Raw genomic sequence first — 16,868 nt, forward strand, 5'->3', positions numbered from 1 at the left:
AAAAGTAATGCATTGTCTTCAGAAGTACTGCACTTGTTTAAGCCGTCGCGTTAGAGGGATTGTTAAAGCTAATGATACGGCTAATCAGTTCGAAACAAAATTTTTCCGCAGAAAATCGTTAAGAAGTGAAACTAGGGAACCCCTGCTTCCCCGTGATAGTATGTATATCCTTCTCATTCAACAAGATTGACAGTTGAATTCCTTGAACAAACACGTTAAAGTTGTAAGGCATATTTTAATTTTGAAACCCTTTCCTCTCATTTCTTGTTTCGACTAACAACTTCGGACAAGAATGAGTTTTTAGAATCGCATTGAATGAAATGTTTTTAGATTCGATAGAGAGTGCTACGAATTTTTAGCCTGTTTGCCTTCTGGCTCAGACATTCTTGAAGCTGTTACGCCCGGCCGTATTATACGTGTCTATTGATATTCGCGGGCTAGTTTAAGGGCCAACTACGTTAGATAATTGTTTTTAGATTGGACTAAATCTAGTTTAGTTTTTAGTAATTTAGTTTCTTAGTCCTTATTCTTAGTTAATGCCCGAGTAGAGGCTTTCCTGTAAGCCCGAAAAGGGGCCGACTGTTATTCATATTTATTTTAACGCTTCTCTTTTAACGCTTCTCCAGTCTACGTCTTAGGTGCTCTGAGCTCATCGATAAGTCGCTACGTAATTCAATAGGTTCCTTTATAAGGTATTTTTCCCACTTCCCTAGCGTGCCTTCGTGGTGTAACGGTAGCACGCTGGGCCGTTATTCCAGAGGTCCGTGGTTCGATTCCCGAAGGCGGTTGCTAATTTTTCATCTCTTTGGCTTCCGAAAAATCCTAATGTCTCTACAAGTGGCGCCCGAACTAAAAGAGTTGTGGATGATGATTCTCCGCAACCAGGATTTGGCGACTAGGTCCCCTAAAACCCTAGTCGCCCTTTAAAAATAGGGGAGTATATAAGGTATTTCTCTTACTTCCCTAGCGTGCCTTCGCGGTGTAACGATAGCACGCTGGGCCGGAATTCCAGAGGTCCGTGGTTCGATTCCCGGCGAAGGCGGTTGCATATTTTTCCTCTTTCCTGCTTCGAATTAACCTAATGTCTCTAGACCTTGACGTTCCTTCATAGACAAATGGTGAGGAACACTACAAAGTGATAAAATATCATCCATATTCTCTTGACCCTGCTATTTTTATCTATTTCTTAATTTAAAACAAAATTGACTCGGCCATCATTTTCCTTTCCTAGATGAGATAATAAACCTATAAATGCATACTTTTCGTCAGTTCCAAGAAACAGATAGTTTGAAACTTTTAATCCTTGGAAAATTAGCCTAAAAATGCATTAATGTTGGAGGCAACTATTTTGAATAATCCTAAAATTTCCTTGCGCCATTTAGTTGCACCTTAATAATTTCAGAATGTGTATGTACAATACCACTTTTCATCAATTAATTGTGTCTAAGGATGCAATCAAGAGAAAAAGAATGTGGAAGAGGTTTTGATAGTGTAGGCAGAAAGTATAATACATTTTTCTCTGCAAATGGTAGAACAGTTTTTTACTGGAAGCAGAGAATTCTCATCAGAATTAGCCACCAGCAACTTAATGGATAAAACTGCTGAACATTTGGTAGTGGATTCCCGATTTGATTCTTGACGAAGTTGCTCTTAGTGCTTTTTCAAATGAATGTCCGCTTCCACAAAAATCCTTACTTTTGTAATTGATCGTAGACGTATATTACCAGTAACAAAAATGTTTTTAACTTGCGCAAATATTCATTTTCTGGCATTTTTTATTTTAAAAAATCAGTTCGTAAAAATTACGAGATCTAAATTTTTATATGATCTTACAATCTCGATACTTAAATATTCATGAAAAATTATACTCGTTATGAAAAATAAAACTCAAAAGATTTGACTCCCATACAAAATATTTAAGAGGTATTTCAATTTAAAGTTTTAAAGTTATAAATAAACTTTTCAATTTAAATATTCAAACTCTTCAATTTAAATATTCAATTTAAATATTTCAATATAAGTTATTATTTCAATTTAAAATTAATATTTCAATTTAAAATTAATATTTCAATTTAAAGTTACTATCAATTTAAAGTTAAACCGTTATTAGCCCAAAGGGCGTTAGCCAGAAGGACAATTAATTTTGTTTTGGGATTTTGCGTTGATTCAGTATAAATGTCGGCTCACTTTTCAAATTGTTGCCACCAAATGTTACAGTCCTGTATTATATTTGAAGAAATTAAATAATGAAGAATCGTGCATGAATATGTATGTTTCTCGCATTGTGATCAAACAACGCTACCTAGAGCCATCTAATTTTGAATAACGTACGTTTCCACTCGATTATGGGCATCTGGAAGCCGGAATTTGTTTTACTATCTACTTCATGTTGAGTAAACCTTCAACCAATTTCTGACAAACTCAATGATTTTAAATCCAGCAATGGCAACATTGCACGGGAAAAAATTATCTCCAGCGCACGAGACTGTGTATCGAGAATTCAAAAGATATGCTCATTTTGAATGTATTTTGCGATACTGCTGTTGAACTGAATTTTATGTATTAAGTGCGAAGAATATGATATTAAATAAATATAAGTAACACACATAACGTTAAAAAATGCCCATTTGAGCGTAATGTAAAATCTGAAAGCTTTCAGATTTGTATATATTTTATTATAGTATTCATTTTATAAGCAGTTATATATGATTCTAAAGTAAAATGTCTTCATGACAGTATTAATAGCATGCTTTTACACCATTTGAAACTTATAAATTACATGTGTTCGGCGGAGCTGTCGTAAACCAATTGTAAGTTAAAAAATGTTCCACACTAAATCACATGAGAATATCATTCAATGTTATTTCGGAGGAAATAATTAACAACGATTTGTTTCATTTAATGTTTAACTATATTGTATCTTCAAAGCAAGTTTAAATTAGGTATCCGAAATTTTGACATTAAATTTCTCGGTCAGATTTTGTTGCATTGGAGTCAAACATTTTGTTTCTTAATGCTAGTGAAGTACACAGGGTGTCTGGAATTAAAGAATCCTACTTTAAAGCTGCCTACAGGTTAAACCAGTCATCATAAAATCATTAAATTTTTTGTGGCAGACTTAAGGGGTGGGAATGTCTTTCACGCAAAAACAAATTAGTTACAAATAGTGTCAGCAGAGGGCGTTTTATTGATTTCGTGTAATTGCATAAACGTTATCCAATCGAGTTAAATCATATCTATCGGAGGGCTACTAATAATTACATTTTGTGAAATTATCTTTTCACCAAACTTATTTTTACAAAAGCTAGTGGAATTATCAGTATGACATGTGGAACCATCACGCTAGAACTAAATATGCTCCAAATCAGTGTCCTCATGCTGTAGAGACATTAGGTATTTTTGAAGAAGGAGTACATGAAAAATGACACTGTCCGGGACTCGAACGTGAACCTCTCGAATACGCGCCGAATGTGCTAGCCGTTACACCACGCAGGCAGCCTGGAAGGATGGAGAAAATACCTTTCAAATGGAAATTAGGGGAAACCAATCTCCAAATCCTGGTGGTGGAGAATCATCATACAATACGTTTTTAGTTCGGGCGCCACAGTAGAGTCATTACGTAATTTGAAGCAGGGAGACATGAAAGATGTGCAGTACCCTCGCAAGGACTCGAACCTGGACCTCTCGAATACGCGCCGAGTGTCCTAACCATCACTTCCCGAAGGCATGCTAGAAGGAGAGAGAAAATACCTTATAATACTTTGGTGAGGAAAAAACTCACCATTACTTGTTGTCGCTCACTAATCAGTGTGACTGCATCTCCTGCGTCATTTTGAAAAAAAAAATTAAATTAAAAAATCATTAGTAAAAATCTGAAAGGTTTCAGATTTTAAATTCCGTCCGAAGGGGCGTTTTTTAAACATTTTGTGTGTTACCTATATTTATGAAATATTATGTTCTTCGCACTTAAACCATAAAATTCAGTTCAACAGGAATAACGCAAAATAATTTTGAAAGGAGGATATCTTTAGAATTTCCGATACACAGTTCCGCGCGATGGAGATAAAAAGGGTTCCACTTCCCCGCAGAGTGTCGCCATGACTCGCTTTGAAATCGTTGAGTTTGTTAATCAAAAATTCGTTGAATTGTTACAAAATCTGAAATCGATAATAAATCAAATTTCAAGTTCAAATTAGGACTTCCATATGTCCCTATTCTATAGAGGATTACGTTATTCAAATTTGGATGGCTCTAGGTACCGTTGTTTTATCGCAACACGAGAAACATACATACACTTATGCAGATTCTTCATTATTTAATTTCTTCAAATATAAGACAGGGTGATAATATATGGAGGCAACGATTTGAAAAGTGATACAGCCTTTTAAAGTTTTCAATAAAAAAAAGCCAAAACGAAATTAATACTCCTTCAGGGCAAACTGCCCCTTTGGACTAAAAAAATCGGGTCTTCGCTAAGGGTTAACACAACAATACGATGTAGATCTTGGTCTTTTTGAAATGTACGGCAACTTTTTGCTTGTCTAAACACTAATTCTTGACCATGATGAGAGATCGATAAATTTTTAACGTCCTCTGAACTCTCTCTTACAGTAACAATGCTACTTGCACTCCGTGAATTTCGATTTGCATTCGGTGTTTTTACCTCGAGAAGATTAAAATTCCTGTCGAATGTTTCAACGATTCGAAGACTAACAAGCACATAACAGTATTGTTGCTGTCTATTCACAATAGAACGTTTAGTTTAATAATTTTCATGGATAATAACATATATTCTTGATGAAGGCATTAAATCCATTCCAAACCAAATGCTCCCTACAAACCAAATCTTCTTGAAGCAGGCAATCCATTAAACCATGATGAAATTACAGAGCATACTAAACAAAAAAAATAGAAATTAGTAGCACAGTGGGATAACATTTTAAATATTATTGTCATTTTACTTTAAAATCCGATCGTTCTTATCAGATTACCCTTTACAACCGGATTTCACTTGTATTGCCTTCCAAGAAAACATCCGTTCTAAGACAAACATGCCTAGTATTCAATCTCAATGTAGTCACAATCTATAAAGCAGTGGAGTGTTTAGAGGTTTCTCATGATATCTTCGCTGTTCAAGCAGACAGTCTTTGCATGCTTTTCTGTAGTAAATTAACTTACCAAGTAAGTTGGGAAACAAGGACTCGTATCACATACCCTCGCAATTTTGAAAAATTTTCTTTTTTTTAATAAACGTTTTGTTAACGTCAGTCTATGATTACACTCCACGTCATATTAAAGTTCACATCGATAATGCTCCTTTTTTCTTTCTGCTGTAAAAAATATTTCTCTTCTATAAAAACTTCAGCTTGTAAAATAAAAGGCCCCGTAACATTTCCTGCTTGAGAAATATTTATTTTTATTCGGGAGCGAAGGTGGGACCATGAATTATTCATCAAATTCCCTTCAATACAAGGTGAAACATTCCTCCGGAGACATCCGAAATTTTTGAACAACGCCTCGACCGAATTTACCGGTCGAGTATGAAGTTTCCGGAAATTGAAGGGGCAAAATACTTACGTTCGTCACAGCTGGTAGAGAGGCAGCAAGAACATAAAAGAAGACATTGTGGGTTATAAATCAGTAACTAGGAACAATTTCCTTTTCAGGAATGCTATTTGGAGTTTGCTTAGAGAATGAAGTTTATTGGTACATATTTGGCTCGCACCCCTCCCCTCAAACACATTTCTCCGACTTCCTTTCCTCTTTCGAATATTTCATTGCATGTTTGTAGTTTCGATTGGTTTTGGAGTTACATTTCCGCATTAATCCTTTCTTTCCTTTGAAAGGGCATCCGTTCCGCAATTTCCATTTGTGAAAGGTGGCGATTTCCGTTATTTTCTGGAGCCAGTATTGAAGGTGACGTTTTAGCAAATGCGGCAAATAAATTTGGCAAAGATAATTTTAAATTAAATAAATGACTTTTCTTTACTTCCTTGGTATTTTTTCGGAAGTTACTAAGCACTTTTATTTTACATACACATTATATACAAATATATATAAACTCACTTCCAAAAGTTAAGCACGAAGATGTAAAATGCAAAAAAATCACCAATTACTGCTTTGATTGACACAACATTCGGCCGAAAAGTAGCATATATATTTATGCATGAAGGAAAACCAATAATTATATACAGAAATGAAAACAATTACATTTTTGTAAGTTATCAGATAATGACATTACTGGATACTTAAACAGAATTATATATAAAGTGAAAATAAACAGCATAAAATGAAAAAAAGACATTAATAGGGTATGTGATTCTGTATACAATGTTTGCACCTTGTGCCCATACTTTCAATTAGGTGGTCAACCACCGCAGAATTAAGCAATCGCCATTCTTCTTGTAAAGCAGTTTTCAGCTCAATAAGAGTAGCTGGAGGTGGGAAACGTGAAGATACAGCATGGCAGAGAGCATCCCAAAGATTTTCATTGGGATTAAGTTCGGGAGAATATGCTGGCCACGCCATACGCGCAATCCCTTTACTCTCCAGGTAGTCATCAACGATGTCAGCTCTATGGGAAGGTGTGTTATCGTTCATTAAAACAAAAGTAGGGCCAACTGCTGCAGTGTACAATGTCACAATGGGTTCTAGGACTTCATCTCGATACAGGACAGCCGTCAAAGAACCCCGTTTAAAGATGTGCAGGTCGGTGCGGTATCCTAATGAAATCCCTGCCCACACCATAATGCTTGCGCCTCGGAATGCGTGATGTTCGGTGATGTTTTGGAACTGACTGCGTGTTCGTTATTCACGTATCCCATTCTCATCAGTTCGTTGCTCACCATATTCTTATACGCTTGTCATCTGGCTCCAGAGCGAATCTTGTCTCATCAGTGAACATGACATTGCACCAGTCAGACTCATTCCAATTGACATGTTCCCGGCACCACTGTAATCGTGCCCTTCTTGATTGGACAAATAGAGAAACACAAACTAGAGGTACCCGGGCCTATAGTCCACTCATATGTAATCTTCGACGTACAGTAGCTGCAGATATCGCTTTACCAATGGACGCCGTAACCATAGATGTCAAACGTGTGGAGGTCGCTTTGCGATCCTGCTTGGCTACAATAGCAATATATCGATCTTCCGCGGGCTTGTAACCCTTGGGCGACCGGCTACGGGCCTACGGACAATTGTCGGTGTGGTTTGGAATTGTTTGCATAAACGCGAAATTACAGAATGATGAACGCCGAAGAAAAGAGCAACATCTGTGATCGACTGTCCTGCTTCAATGCGCCCCACAGCACGCCAGTGCTCAGAATCTTCCATTCGTCTTCTGGAAGTCATAGAAACACGTATGTCTTGAAAACAAATTGTACGAAAGTTTTAAACACCTTCTATCAGCACTTACAATCAACTTCTGTAACCCTTCATAAAGCTTGCTTCTTATAAGACTGCCTTTTTTGCATATTCTTGACATGAAAGCGCGATTGGCTGTTACCTAACATATTTGCATACTTCCATCTACCTCTGCAGCGAATTGCATCCTCTTCAATTCTGAGTGGCTTCCTAAAATTAGCATTTTCCTCCCCGTGATTAACTTTTGGAAGTGAGTGTATATATATATATATATATGTGTGTGTGTGTGTGTGTGTGTGTTTGTGTGTGTGTTATTATACAAACACTTTTATTCGCTAATAGTTTTACTAACTTTATTAAAGAAATACGAGTAAAAGTCTAAAACGACAGAAATAAGCTCTAGAAATATATATAACAGAAATAAGAATTAAAAAGGTCTATCTTTAGTCAAGCAACTGAGAAAACTTTTAAGAAAACAGACATTTTATTTGTACGTTCAACAAAATCTGCTACCATTCCTGGATGATACGGTAATTATCAAAACTCCCTGTCAAGCATTTAGCTAGAGATGAAATCTTGAACTACTTACTAAATCTGCTACTTTAAAATTCGAACTTCCGGTAACCGTCGTTAGCAAATAATGCGTAAACCATTTTCTGATATGGAATTTACAAAAGAAACATTTTCAGAAGCACCAGATTAACTTTTTAATAATAATAAAGAAAAAAAATGTCTGAAAACTTTCAGATTTTATATTACGCCCAAAGGGCCGCTTTTTAACGTTTCGAGTGTTACCTTTATTTATTAAATATTATGTTCTTTGGATTGAATATATAAAATTCAGTTCAACAGCAATATCGCAAAATACTTAAAACAGCATATCTTTAGAATTACTGATACACAATCTCGCGCGCTGGAGATAAATCCCCCCCCCTGGTAAAGTGTTGTCATTACTCGCTTTGAAATCGTTGAGTTTCTTAATCAAAACCTCAAAAATGCTTTACAAAATATGAAATAGATCATAAAATAAATAATAAATTCGTTCTTTTAGATGCCCATAGTCGGATGGAGACGTACGTTACTCAAAACTGTATGGCTCTAGGTATCGATATTTTATGATAGTGCGAGAAATATACATACATTTATGCAGATTCTTCATTATTTAATTTCTTTAAATATAACACCGGGCATTAATAATTTGTGGCAATAATTTAAAACGTGATTTCAGTTTATAGTGAATAGATGCAAAATGCCAAAACGAAATTAATAGTCCTTCTAAAGTAACTCTCCTTTCGGCTAATAATTTTAAGAACAAATCTGAATTTACCGCTTAAATTAAAACTCTACTGTTGTCTCAAAACATTGGATAAGGCGGATGAGAAAAATAAACGATAATATATGAGCATAATTATATAAAGACATTAACTGATATTCTTGTTTTGCCTCTTGAATTTGATGAATCGACAGATAAAGTTGTAATGTTTCTAACTAATTTGTCTATGCTGAACGGAGTAGAAACCTTGTTGAACTATGTAGTGACTTATCGTAGAGTCCAAGTGTGAAAATGAAAAGTCCAGAGAAGGGGTTGAACTCAACCTTTATTATCTCAAACTAAAATGTCAGATGGTCCCTTTCTCGGGCTTACAGCAACGCCTCTAATTGCGCTTTAAATCAAGATAAGAGAATAAGAAACTAATCTAATGCTAAACTAAACTAAACAGAAGCTGTGCAAAATTATCTAACGTAATTGATTCGCAATTAAATCAACCGGCTAATATTAGCAGGAACGTACAGTACGGCCGAGCATAATAAAATTTAGCCTTAAACAACAAAGTAGCCTAACGGCAAACACGCGTCGCTAAGGGCTCCTAAGCTCTTTTGCTGAAGTAAGTACTTTCAGTAAATACTCTTTCTACCTTATTTACATGCAACGCGACTCTAAAAACAAATTCTGGTAGGGAATAGTAGGTGGAAAACCAGAATACACAGTCAAGCATGCTTAAAAATTAAAATAGCTGTTAGAAACGTAAAATAACCTTTACGAAATGATAGCACACCTTTGCTTATTTTTATTCCCATTTTGTTTTTAACTGTATGCCTAAAAAAGAATTGCTACTTTTGATTTCTTTGAAAAAATGGGCTAGAGGTGTTGACACATTAAAATCTTTCAAAAGATTGCTGACTAATTTGTAATTATCAAATTTTAAATTAGTTTCTATAACAACAGATGAAACAGGGACAATGACATGCCAGATAAGTATCAGCCACAAATAAGTAGCTTTGCATGCCTACGAGTTCGTAATAGATTGAAGCACAAGTCCGATAATAGATTAATGAAATGTATTTTTATGAAAAGAAATATTTGAGAACTGAGGATTTTTCCACTGAAATATTAAATATTCGTACAAGTGTTCACAGTATCATACAGCATAATCAGTAGCAACACTTCAAACTACAGTACAAGGTCCGTAATCCGGACACATCAGGACTTCGGCGATTCCAGATTAAGGGTTTTTTCCGGATTATAGATCATCAATTTAAATCTGGTAAGATGGCATGCAGAAATTATACAATTAAAAATATGAAACCGTAGTTTATGAAATAAACAGCAATTATGATCTAAAGGGTATCAAAATTTACAAGAAAAAGCTTAATATTTACTTGTTTACTTTATTAAACATTTCTTTCAATGTAAGTTATTTAAGTTGCTTCGTTTTTTGTGCTAAATGAGCATGCGCATGCGTAGCATTAAACGCGTATGCGCAAAAGCATACAAAAAAGTTTGTGGCTTTGAGGTCCGGATTATAGATCATTCCAGATAATGAATGTCCGGATTACAGACATTTTACTGTATTAAGAACGTTGAACGCAACGCAATACAAAGCGCATCTAAAGAAAAAGCTAACTTGGATGTCTCAGTTCACGCAGAACTAAGCAAGTCGCAAAAACAATAACTAAGCAACTGAGCGCAGATGCTCTCTCTTCGTCCTTAAATAGTTTTCAACCGGCGACGAGTTATTTCTAGGACTTTCTGCTTCTCGAAATTACTGGAGAGCAATACGATGCTGGAATTACGGTTAGAGCTAACATAAGGGTTAATTACAATTATTCAATTTCAGTACATATTACGCACTGTAAAAAAAAAGTTCGCTCTTTACAGGCAAAAGTTTTGTAAAGTTACAGAAATCAAAAAGTTACACAAGAATTTCCTGTAATGGTAACAGGCTGAAAGCAAACTGTGGCTGGTACAGCTAATTTGTCTGTAACATTACAGATAATATTAAGCTTTTTCAGTAGCCGCGCGGAAGAATCACGAGACTGACTGGAAATCAGCCAATCAGAAGAAAAGTGTTTGAAAGCTAGTTGCAGAAAAAAACATGGCTGAATGCATGTTGGTTGTATAGCGCAGGTAAGTAAGAAAATGTTTACAATTACGTTTGAAATATTTTTTGTTCATTTTATGCAGATTATTCTCATGCACTTTGCACTGTTATATGTAGTGAGTAAGTATTTAAACGTTTAAGCTTTGCGATTAATTAATATCAGTGTTCGTAATGTCTAATGAGTTGAAAGAGTGCAGAATATTTATTCCAAATGCAGATCTAATAGTAGTATTTTGTCATTGTGCATCCGATAAATTACGCCTTAAATTGCCCGTATTATTTATAACTAATTATTCCAAAATTTAATCACTGTTGTGGTATTTAATTGAAACGGTAATGTGGTTGTTAGCGTTCGTTTGCAATCGTCTGACCAAAGAACGTTTGACATCTTTTTCCCGGCAGGCCTTGCGAGAAAAGTTTATGTAAACATTTAGAATTCTGAATGTAATGTATATATTTTTTTGCTTACTAGGTTTAGTTTATTCTTTTTCTAGGATTACCTAATCAATTATACTTGATTTATAATTCAATCTAATATGTTTATATACGAGTGTGTTATGAAGTAAAATTACAAAAACTTGAACAATGCGGTCGAGAATCTCGTTTATTCGTTAGTGTAATAATATTATTTTTTAATGGTATTAATTTCTTACGAATATGTTATAATTCCAAAATGAAGTAATTATATTGATTAAAAATATGTCGCATCATACTTTTCGTAATGTTTTGGTTTACTAATTAGATGCAACTTAATTATTCCATATATTTTAATATACCAATATCAATAGGGAAAAGATGGAAATGACCTAAAATATATTTCTAAAAATTCGTTAAACTAGTTATAAAAGAAAACTAAAATTTTGTACTTCCAAAAATATTCCATTACTATTTTATAAATTACAAAATTTATTATATTGTATATATAACTACCATTGCATACTTATAAGTTTTTAAACATTTAATGTAGAATTTATGTTGATTTTGTTTTGCCCAATTTTAATACAGTTTTGAAGTATGATAGTCTTGTTACTAGGATAGCATGAATCTGCTAATACAAGTTTAATATATTTCTTGACAAATGTTTCTCTTATTCATGTAATATAATATATAAATTATAAAATAAGTTTTCTTAAAAATAAATTATGATTGTGTATTGGAATTTAAAACAATTCTGTATCTGTATGTTAGTATTAAAAATAAAATAATAATAAATTTTTAATGAAGCATTGATTTTAGCATTAACAATTGTAAATATATATATATATACTCACACATGAATAAATGGAAATGCAAGTTACTTTTCCTTACAAAGCCGTTCATGAATATATACTTCCCTTTAGACTGATAGCCTTTGCATGCTTTGCCATATTCTATCAATCCAAATGATGAAAATATGCAGAAAATTTGACTTTCTTTGAAAGTTAATGCAGAAAATAAAATTCAGTGCATTTGTATACTACATTAGTTCTCTTATAGCTTGGTATTTAATTGTCCAATGATTTACTAGTCCAAACTAATGCAGAATTCAGATATTGTTCAAATAAAAGAAAATTAATAAGGTCTGATTGTTAGACGTATATATGAAGATTTATTTTTTTAAATATTATTTTAAGTCAACTAAATTAATTTCAAATTTAAGTAAGTATTCATGCCTTTCAGTAGCATTATTTTTGGAAATCTTAAATTAAATAACTGAATGCAATATTTCTTGTTAATAAAAGAAAAGCAATGTTATGAAAGACTAGCGAAGTGGATTTGCAAGTTCTAATTACGAAAGGTCCCATGCTCTAAGGGGTCATTTTTAAAAATACTTAATTTAAAAAAAAGTATTTAACGTAAAACTTCCAGCTTCACACATGTGGAATATTAATTCTATATATTTTATCTCATTTTATTGATTAATTTCATAGCATTTCGTGTGACACTAGTAGAAATTATTTATTAAATTTTATGCAGTTTCTGATCTACGTTTTGATTTTGTTATTAATTACGTTAGGTTACATAAGATTTAAAATTATGTAAGGTACAAAAACCTTCTGCATCTATTAATATATGCTGAAGTGAATGAAGTTGTGTCAGTGAAATTTTTTAAAATCAAAAACAAATTTCTGTGGAAAATTAAAGATATAAATTCTAATTGCAAACAAAGGGGTGAATTTGAAAGTTATCAAATAAGCCAAAGTGTTGGTAATTTTTGCAGTTTTGCAGAAGAATTTTTATACTGTGCAGAATGGGAATATGATGTTTGGTTTTCTTAGTACAGTCAAAAGTCGTGAATCCGGACTCGTCGGGACTTCGGCGATTCCGGATTATCGATTTTTCCGGATTACAGATCATCAGTTTAAATCTGGTAAGATGGCATTCAGAAATTATAAAATTAAAAATATGAAACCGTAATTTATGAAATAAAGAACAATTATGATCTAAAGGGTATCAAAAAAAAGCTTAATATTTATTTCTTTACTTTATTAAACATTTCTTTCAATGTAAGTTGTTTAAGTTGCTTCGTTTTATGTGATAATACTTTCTCTTTAATTCTATAAACAGCCATAATTTCTTCTTCAGTTACAAAGTTCCGCTGTTGAAGTCCTATAATTGCTGTGTCGAGAATGCCGACTAATTTGTCAATCGAAATTTTTTCGTTTTCAATAACCTCTGTATCACTTTCTTCACTATCAGAAGCGAATTATATTGACGAGGAATTTGATTTAAATCATAAACAAGACGGAGTACATCGAGATGAAATACTACATTTAGTAAGGAATTATAAGCCAAATAAAATAAAAACATCTGCCCTGAAGATAAGGATTGCTGACAGATGAACATCCAATACATTGCGCGCCGCGGCGTTTCCCCCCCCCCCGCCGCAGAGTAGCGTGAAATTGATAAACAGCAGATTTCTGAATGGTTAGATAAACAAAGGATTATGCCTTTATCCATTTTTTTGCAGCAATTCCACTTTTTGTTTAATGGACTTCGAAACATACTTTCGCTTTATAGATCCTTTACATATTAGTAAATATATATCGGAAATTCTATTTGACATAATTGAAAGTTCAAGCTTACTTTTATAAAATTGCTCTAACAGTCTTCAAAAAATAATAAGCCGGATCCAGTTCGAAGATTAAGGAACAACGCAATCTGTAACATTAACTGAATTAGATAATTTTAGCTTAGCTTATACCGTCCGTTATACATTAAACGCACATGTGTAAACGTATTATGCGCACAAGCATATTCGCAGCCGTAAAGGTCTTACGCGCATGCCTCAACGCGACGCATGCGCAGAAAGTTTGTAGCTTTGAGGTCCGGATTATAGATCAAACTGAAGTATTGCAACTTAAACAAGTAATTTAGCTTAAAATTTATTTGAACTTAATTTTCTAATTTATTTTGATCATGTATATTTCATGTGTCATAAGTCTTTAAAATGAACTTAATTCTCATACTATTTATTAACACAAATTTTTTAAAGAAGAAAAAGTCACATTTGTTTTGCTTAGTTGCCCACGAAAATTTAAAAAAAAAAAAATATTTGCATAATTATCCCCCTTTTAATGCATTTAGGAAATGAATATCCCAAGATTTTAAAATGGATTTATCGACATAATGATATATAGAGAGGAGTTATGTTTACTTGCAGACTTTTTTCCTCCTTTTTACTAATATTATAGTATGAAAATCAAGGAGGAAATTAAGCAATAATTTGATTTTGAAGGATGTGATTACAGTAAGACCATAACCAATCAAAAATATTCATGAATGAACTACTGGTAACTATCATAGTATTATTATATAAAAGAAACCTACATTCCAGTGTGTGTGTGTGTGTGATTATGGCAAAGCCTCGAGGGCTATCTGCCTAAGAGGAGGGATGCCTTCGTGGAGGACTTTCTAAGGGAAACTGGCTCGTATACACGTTACACATGGGGAAAACCACGAAAACACCCATGCAGCCAGCCCGTTCGCGAGATTCGAACCTCGGACCGAACTACCAGTGTTCAGCGACTTTACCGCTCGGCCGCTGGTGGGCCCAAACCTACATTCCAATAAGAATGTTTAGTAACATTAACATTTCAGTATCTGATAATAATAATCTTCATTCCTACTTCCCTATACCTTGAATTTCATTCTTATTATTGCCCAATGCTATTCCCTAGACCTCAAAGCATTTAATGCATCTGGAACTGCAATTTGTGCCGTCTTCTACAGCATGTAATCACCACTCAGTTTGTACTACCACGAGCAATGATCTTCAGAATTACCGGATTGCATTGCATATTCCATCCCACCCAGCTTTAGAACCAGATTTTGAAAATTAAAAAAAATATTTGCATAATTTTCCCCCTTTTAATGCATTTAGAAAATGAATATCCCAAGATTTTAAAATGGATTTATCGACATACTGATTGTTTTCGTCATACTAACAAAGGCAAACTTTTGTACACTAAAGGCCCCGTTGAATCTTTCTCTTCTAACTGTTGAATATTATGTCAGCCTAATACAAAAAATGATCTATGATAGTGAAAGGAAATACCAACTGCCATTCACTGTGCAATTTTGCCATATCAGCTGCATATTCATCTTCTCTAATTATTTATGTATGATCTGAGGCTTAAGGAATTGCAAGAACAACAATGAGAATGAGAGAAATTCAGATTATAAAGAAATGAGATAACTTATTAGATGTTGCAATTATGTGTATTCTTATTGAAATAGAGGTTTCTTTTAAAGAAATAATATTGTGATAGTAGTAGTTTATACATGATTACTTTTCATTTGTTATATTCCTACTGTAACTGTGTCCTTTGGAAATTAGATTATTCGTTTAATTTTTCCCTCTCAATTTGCGGAAGATAAAATTAGCAAAAATAAGTGGGAATATAGCATCAAGAGCATTAGATATCCCCATTTTCTTGAAGCTGTCACTATTATTGTTTCATAAATAATAGGCCATGCACCCAAAATCCACTAGCAAATCAGTTAGTAAGATGAAAACGACCACTATGCAGACGAAAAAAATTTAGGGTAACTTGTTTTGTGAGCGCCTTAAGGAAGACAAACATTACCTAAATCATTAAAACAATTTCAGAATCCTGTTGCTAAAAGAAAGCTTGGGGAAAATGTTGTCCGAGTCCCAGTGATTCATTTGGACCAATATGTAATATTGTTTTAGAAATTTAAAGTAATAAATATAATATTTTTCGAATGCTAAAACAGTTCGAGAAATTTATTCAAGTTCTGAATTCTGAATTCTGAATATAAGTATACTGTATATTATATTTAATAACTATGGTGGCTTCATTTATGAAAGACTTGCATATTGGCTGTTTTTGTACAATGAACCTTCTCTAAGCTAGCTATGCGTGATTCCTGAAGATTTTGATCTTTAATGATATTGGGCATCTTAGAGAAGTTATGTTTACTAATTAGTTATTTTATGAGGAATGCTGGTTAAATTAAAAAAGTGATTGACTGAGGTAGCTTGTAGTAATGAGACGGTTCACTGTAATGCAATTTTTTAAAGTATTTAAGCTGTTCCTGATTACTTAAGATATTATAAAGAAATATGATTAAAAGTGTTATATAAGCACATGTTTAAAACATCTATTAAAATAATTTTTATAAGCTTTTTAAGAGCATGATTAGGATTTTAAAAGAAATGTTTTTTTCTTTATTTAGGAGACATGGTTTACAAAGAAGGGGGAAAACCATTCATTTTTTCCAAGCAGTCGAAACGAATTTTTATGCAATGTTATATTGTGTTATTTTTTAATTAATTCTTTTTTTAAGGTTTTATGTAAAGTTTATGAATTAAGTAATAAATTATTTTTACTTCTGTATTTTAATTAGCATGTTATTTGCTTCATAATGTTTCACAATAAAATTATAAATTCAATAAACTTCTTAATTAACATGCTGTAATATATATATATAGAGAGAGAGCATAAAGTTTGTTTTCTGTTGTCACATGTATATTTCACAATTTTGTATGCAAATCTCGAAATTTCTAATAACTAAGAATACATTTTAGTATCATTTTCTAAATGGTAATTATTAAGCTTAGAGTTTTATTACATATCACGTTTGTAAAAAAATTATAGGTAAAATTAAAATACA

The 16,868-nt window shown here is 33.2% G+C and overlaps 1 protein-coding gene across 1 annotated transcript in view; it reads left to right on the plus strand.

Moving 5' to 3' along the window:
* The window catches only part of LOC118185570 (uncharacterized), a 228,414-nt gene extending 211,875 nt beyond the window's left edge, over positions 1-16,539 (plus strand). Inside the window, exon 5 of the mRNA XM_085814198.1 lies at positions 16,431-16,539. Within this exon, the coding sequence (XP_085670324.1) occupies positions 16,431-16,524 (94 nt within the window). The 3' untranslated portion in view covers positions 16,525-16,539. The remainder of the gene's footprint in view (positions 1-16,430) is intronic.
* The last annotated feature ends 329 nt before the right edge of the window (positions 16,540-16,868 follow it).

Source organism: Stegodyphus dumicola, chromosome 3 (genome assembly GCF_044657685.1).
Source record: "Stegodyphus dumicola isolate Sdum_Otavi_A_Nest chromosome 3, ASM4465768v1".
NCBI classification, from domain to species: Eukaryota; Metazoa; Arthropoda; class Arachnida; order Araneae; family Eresidae; genus Stegodyphus; species Stegodyphus dumicola.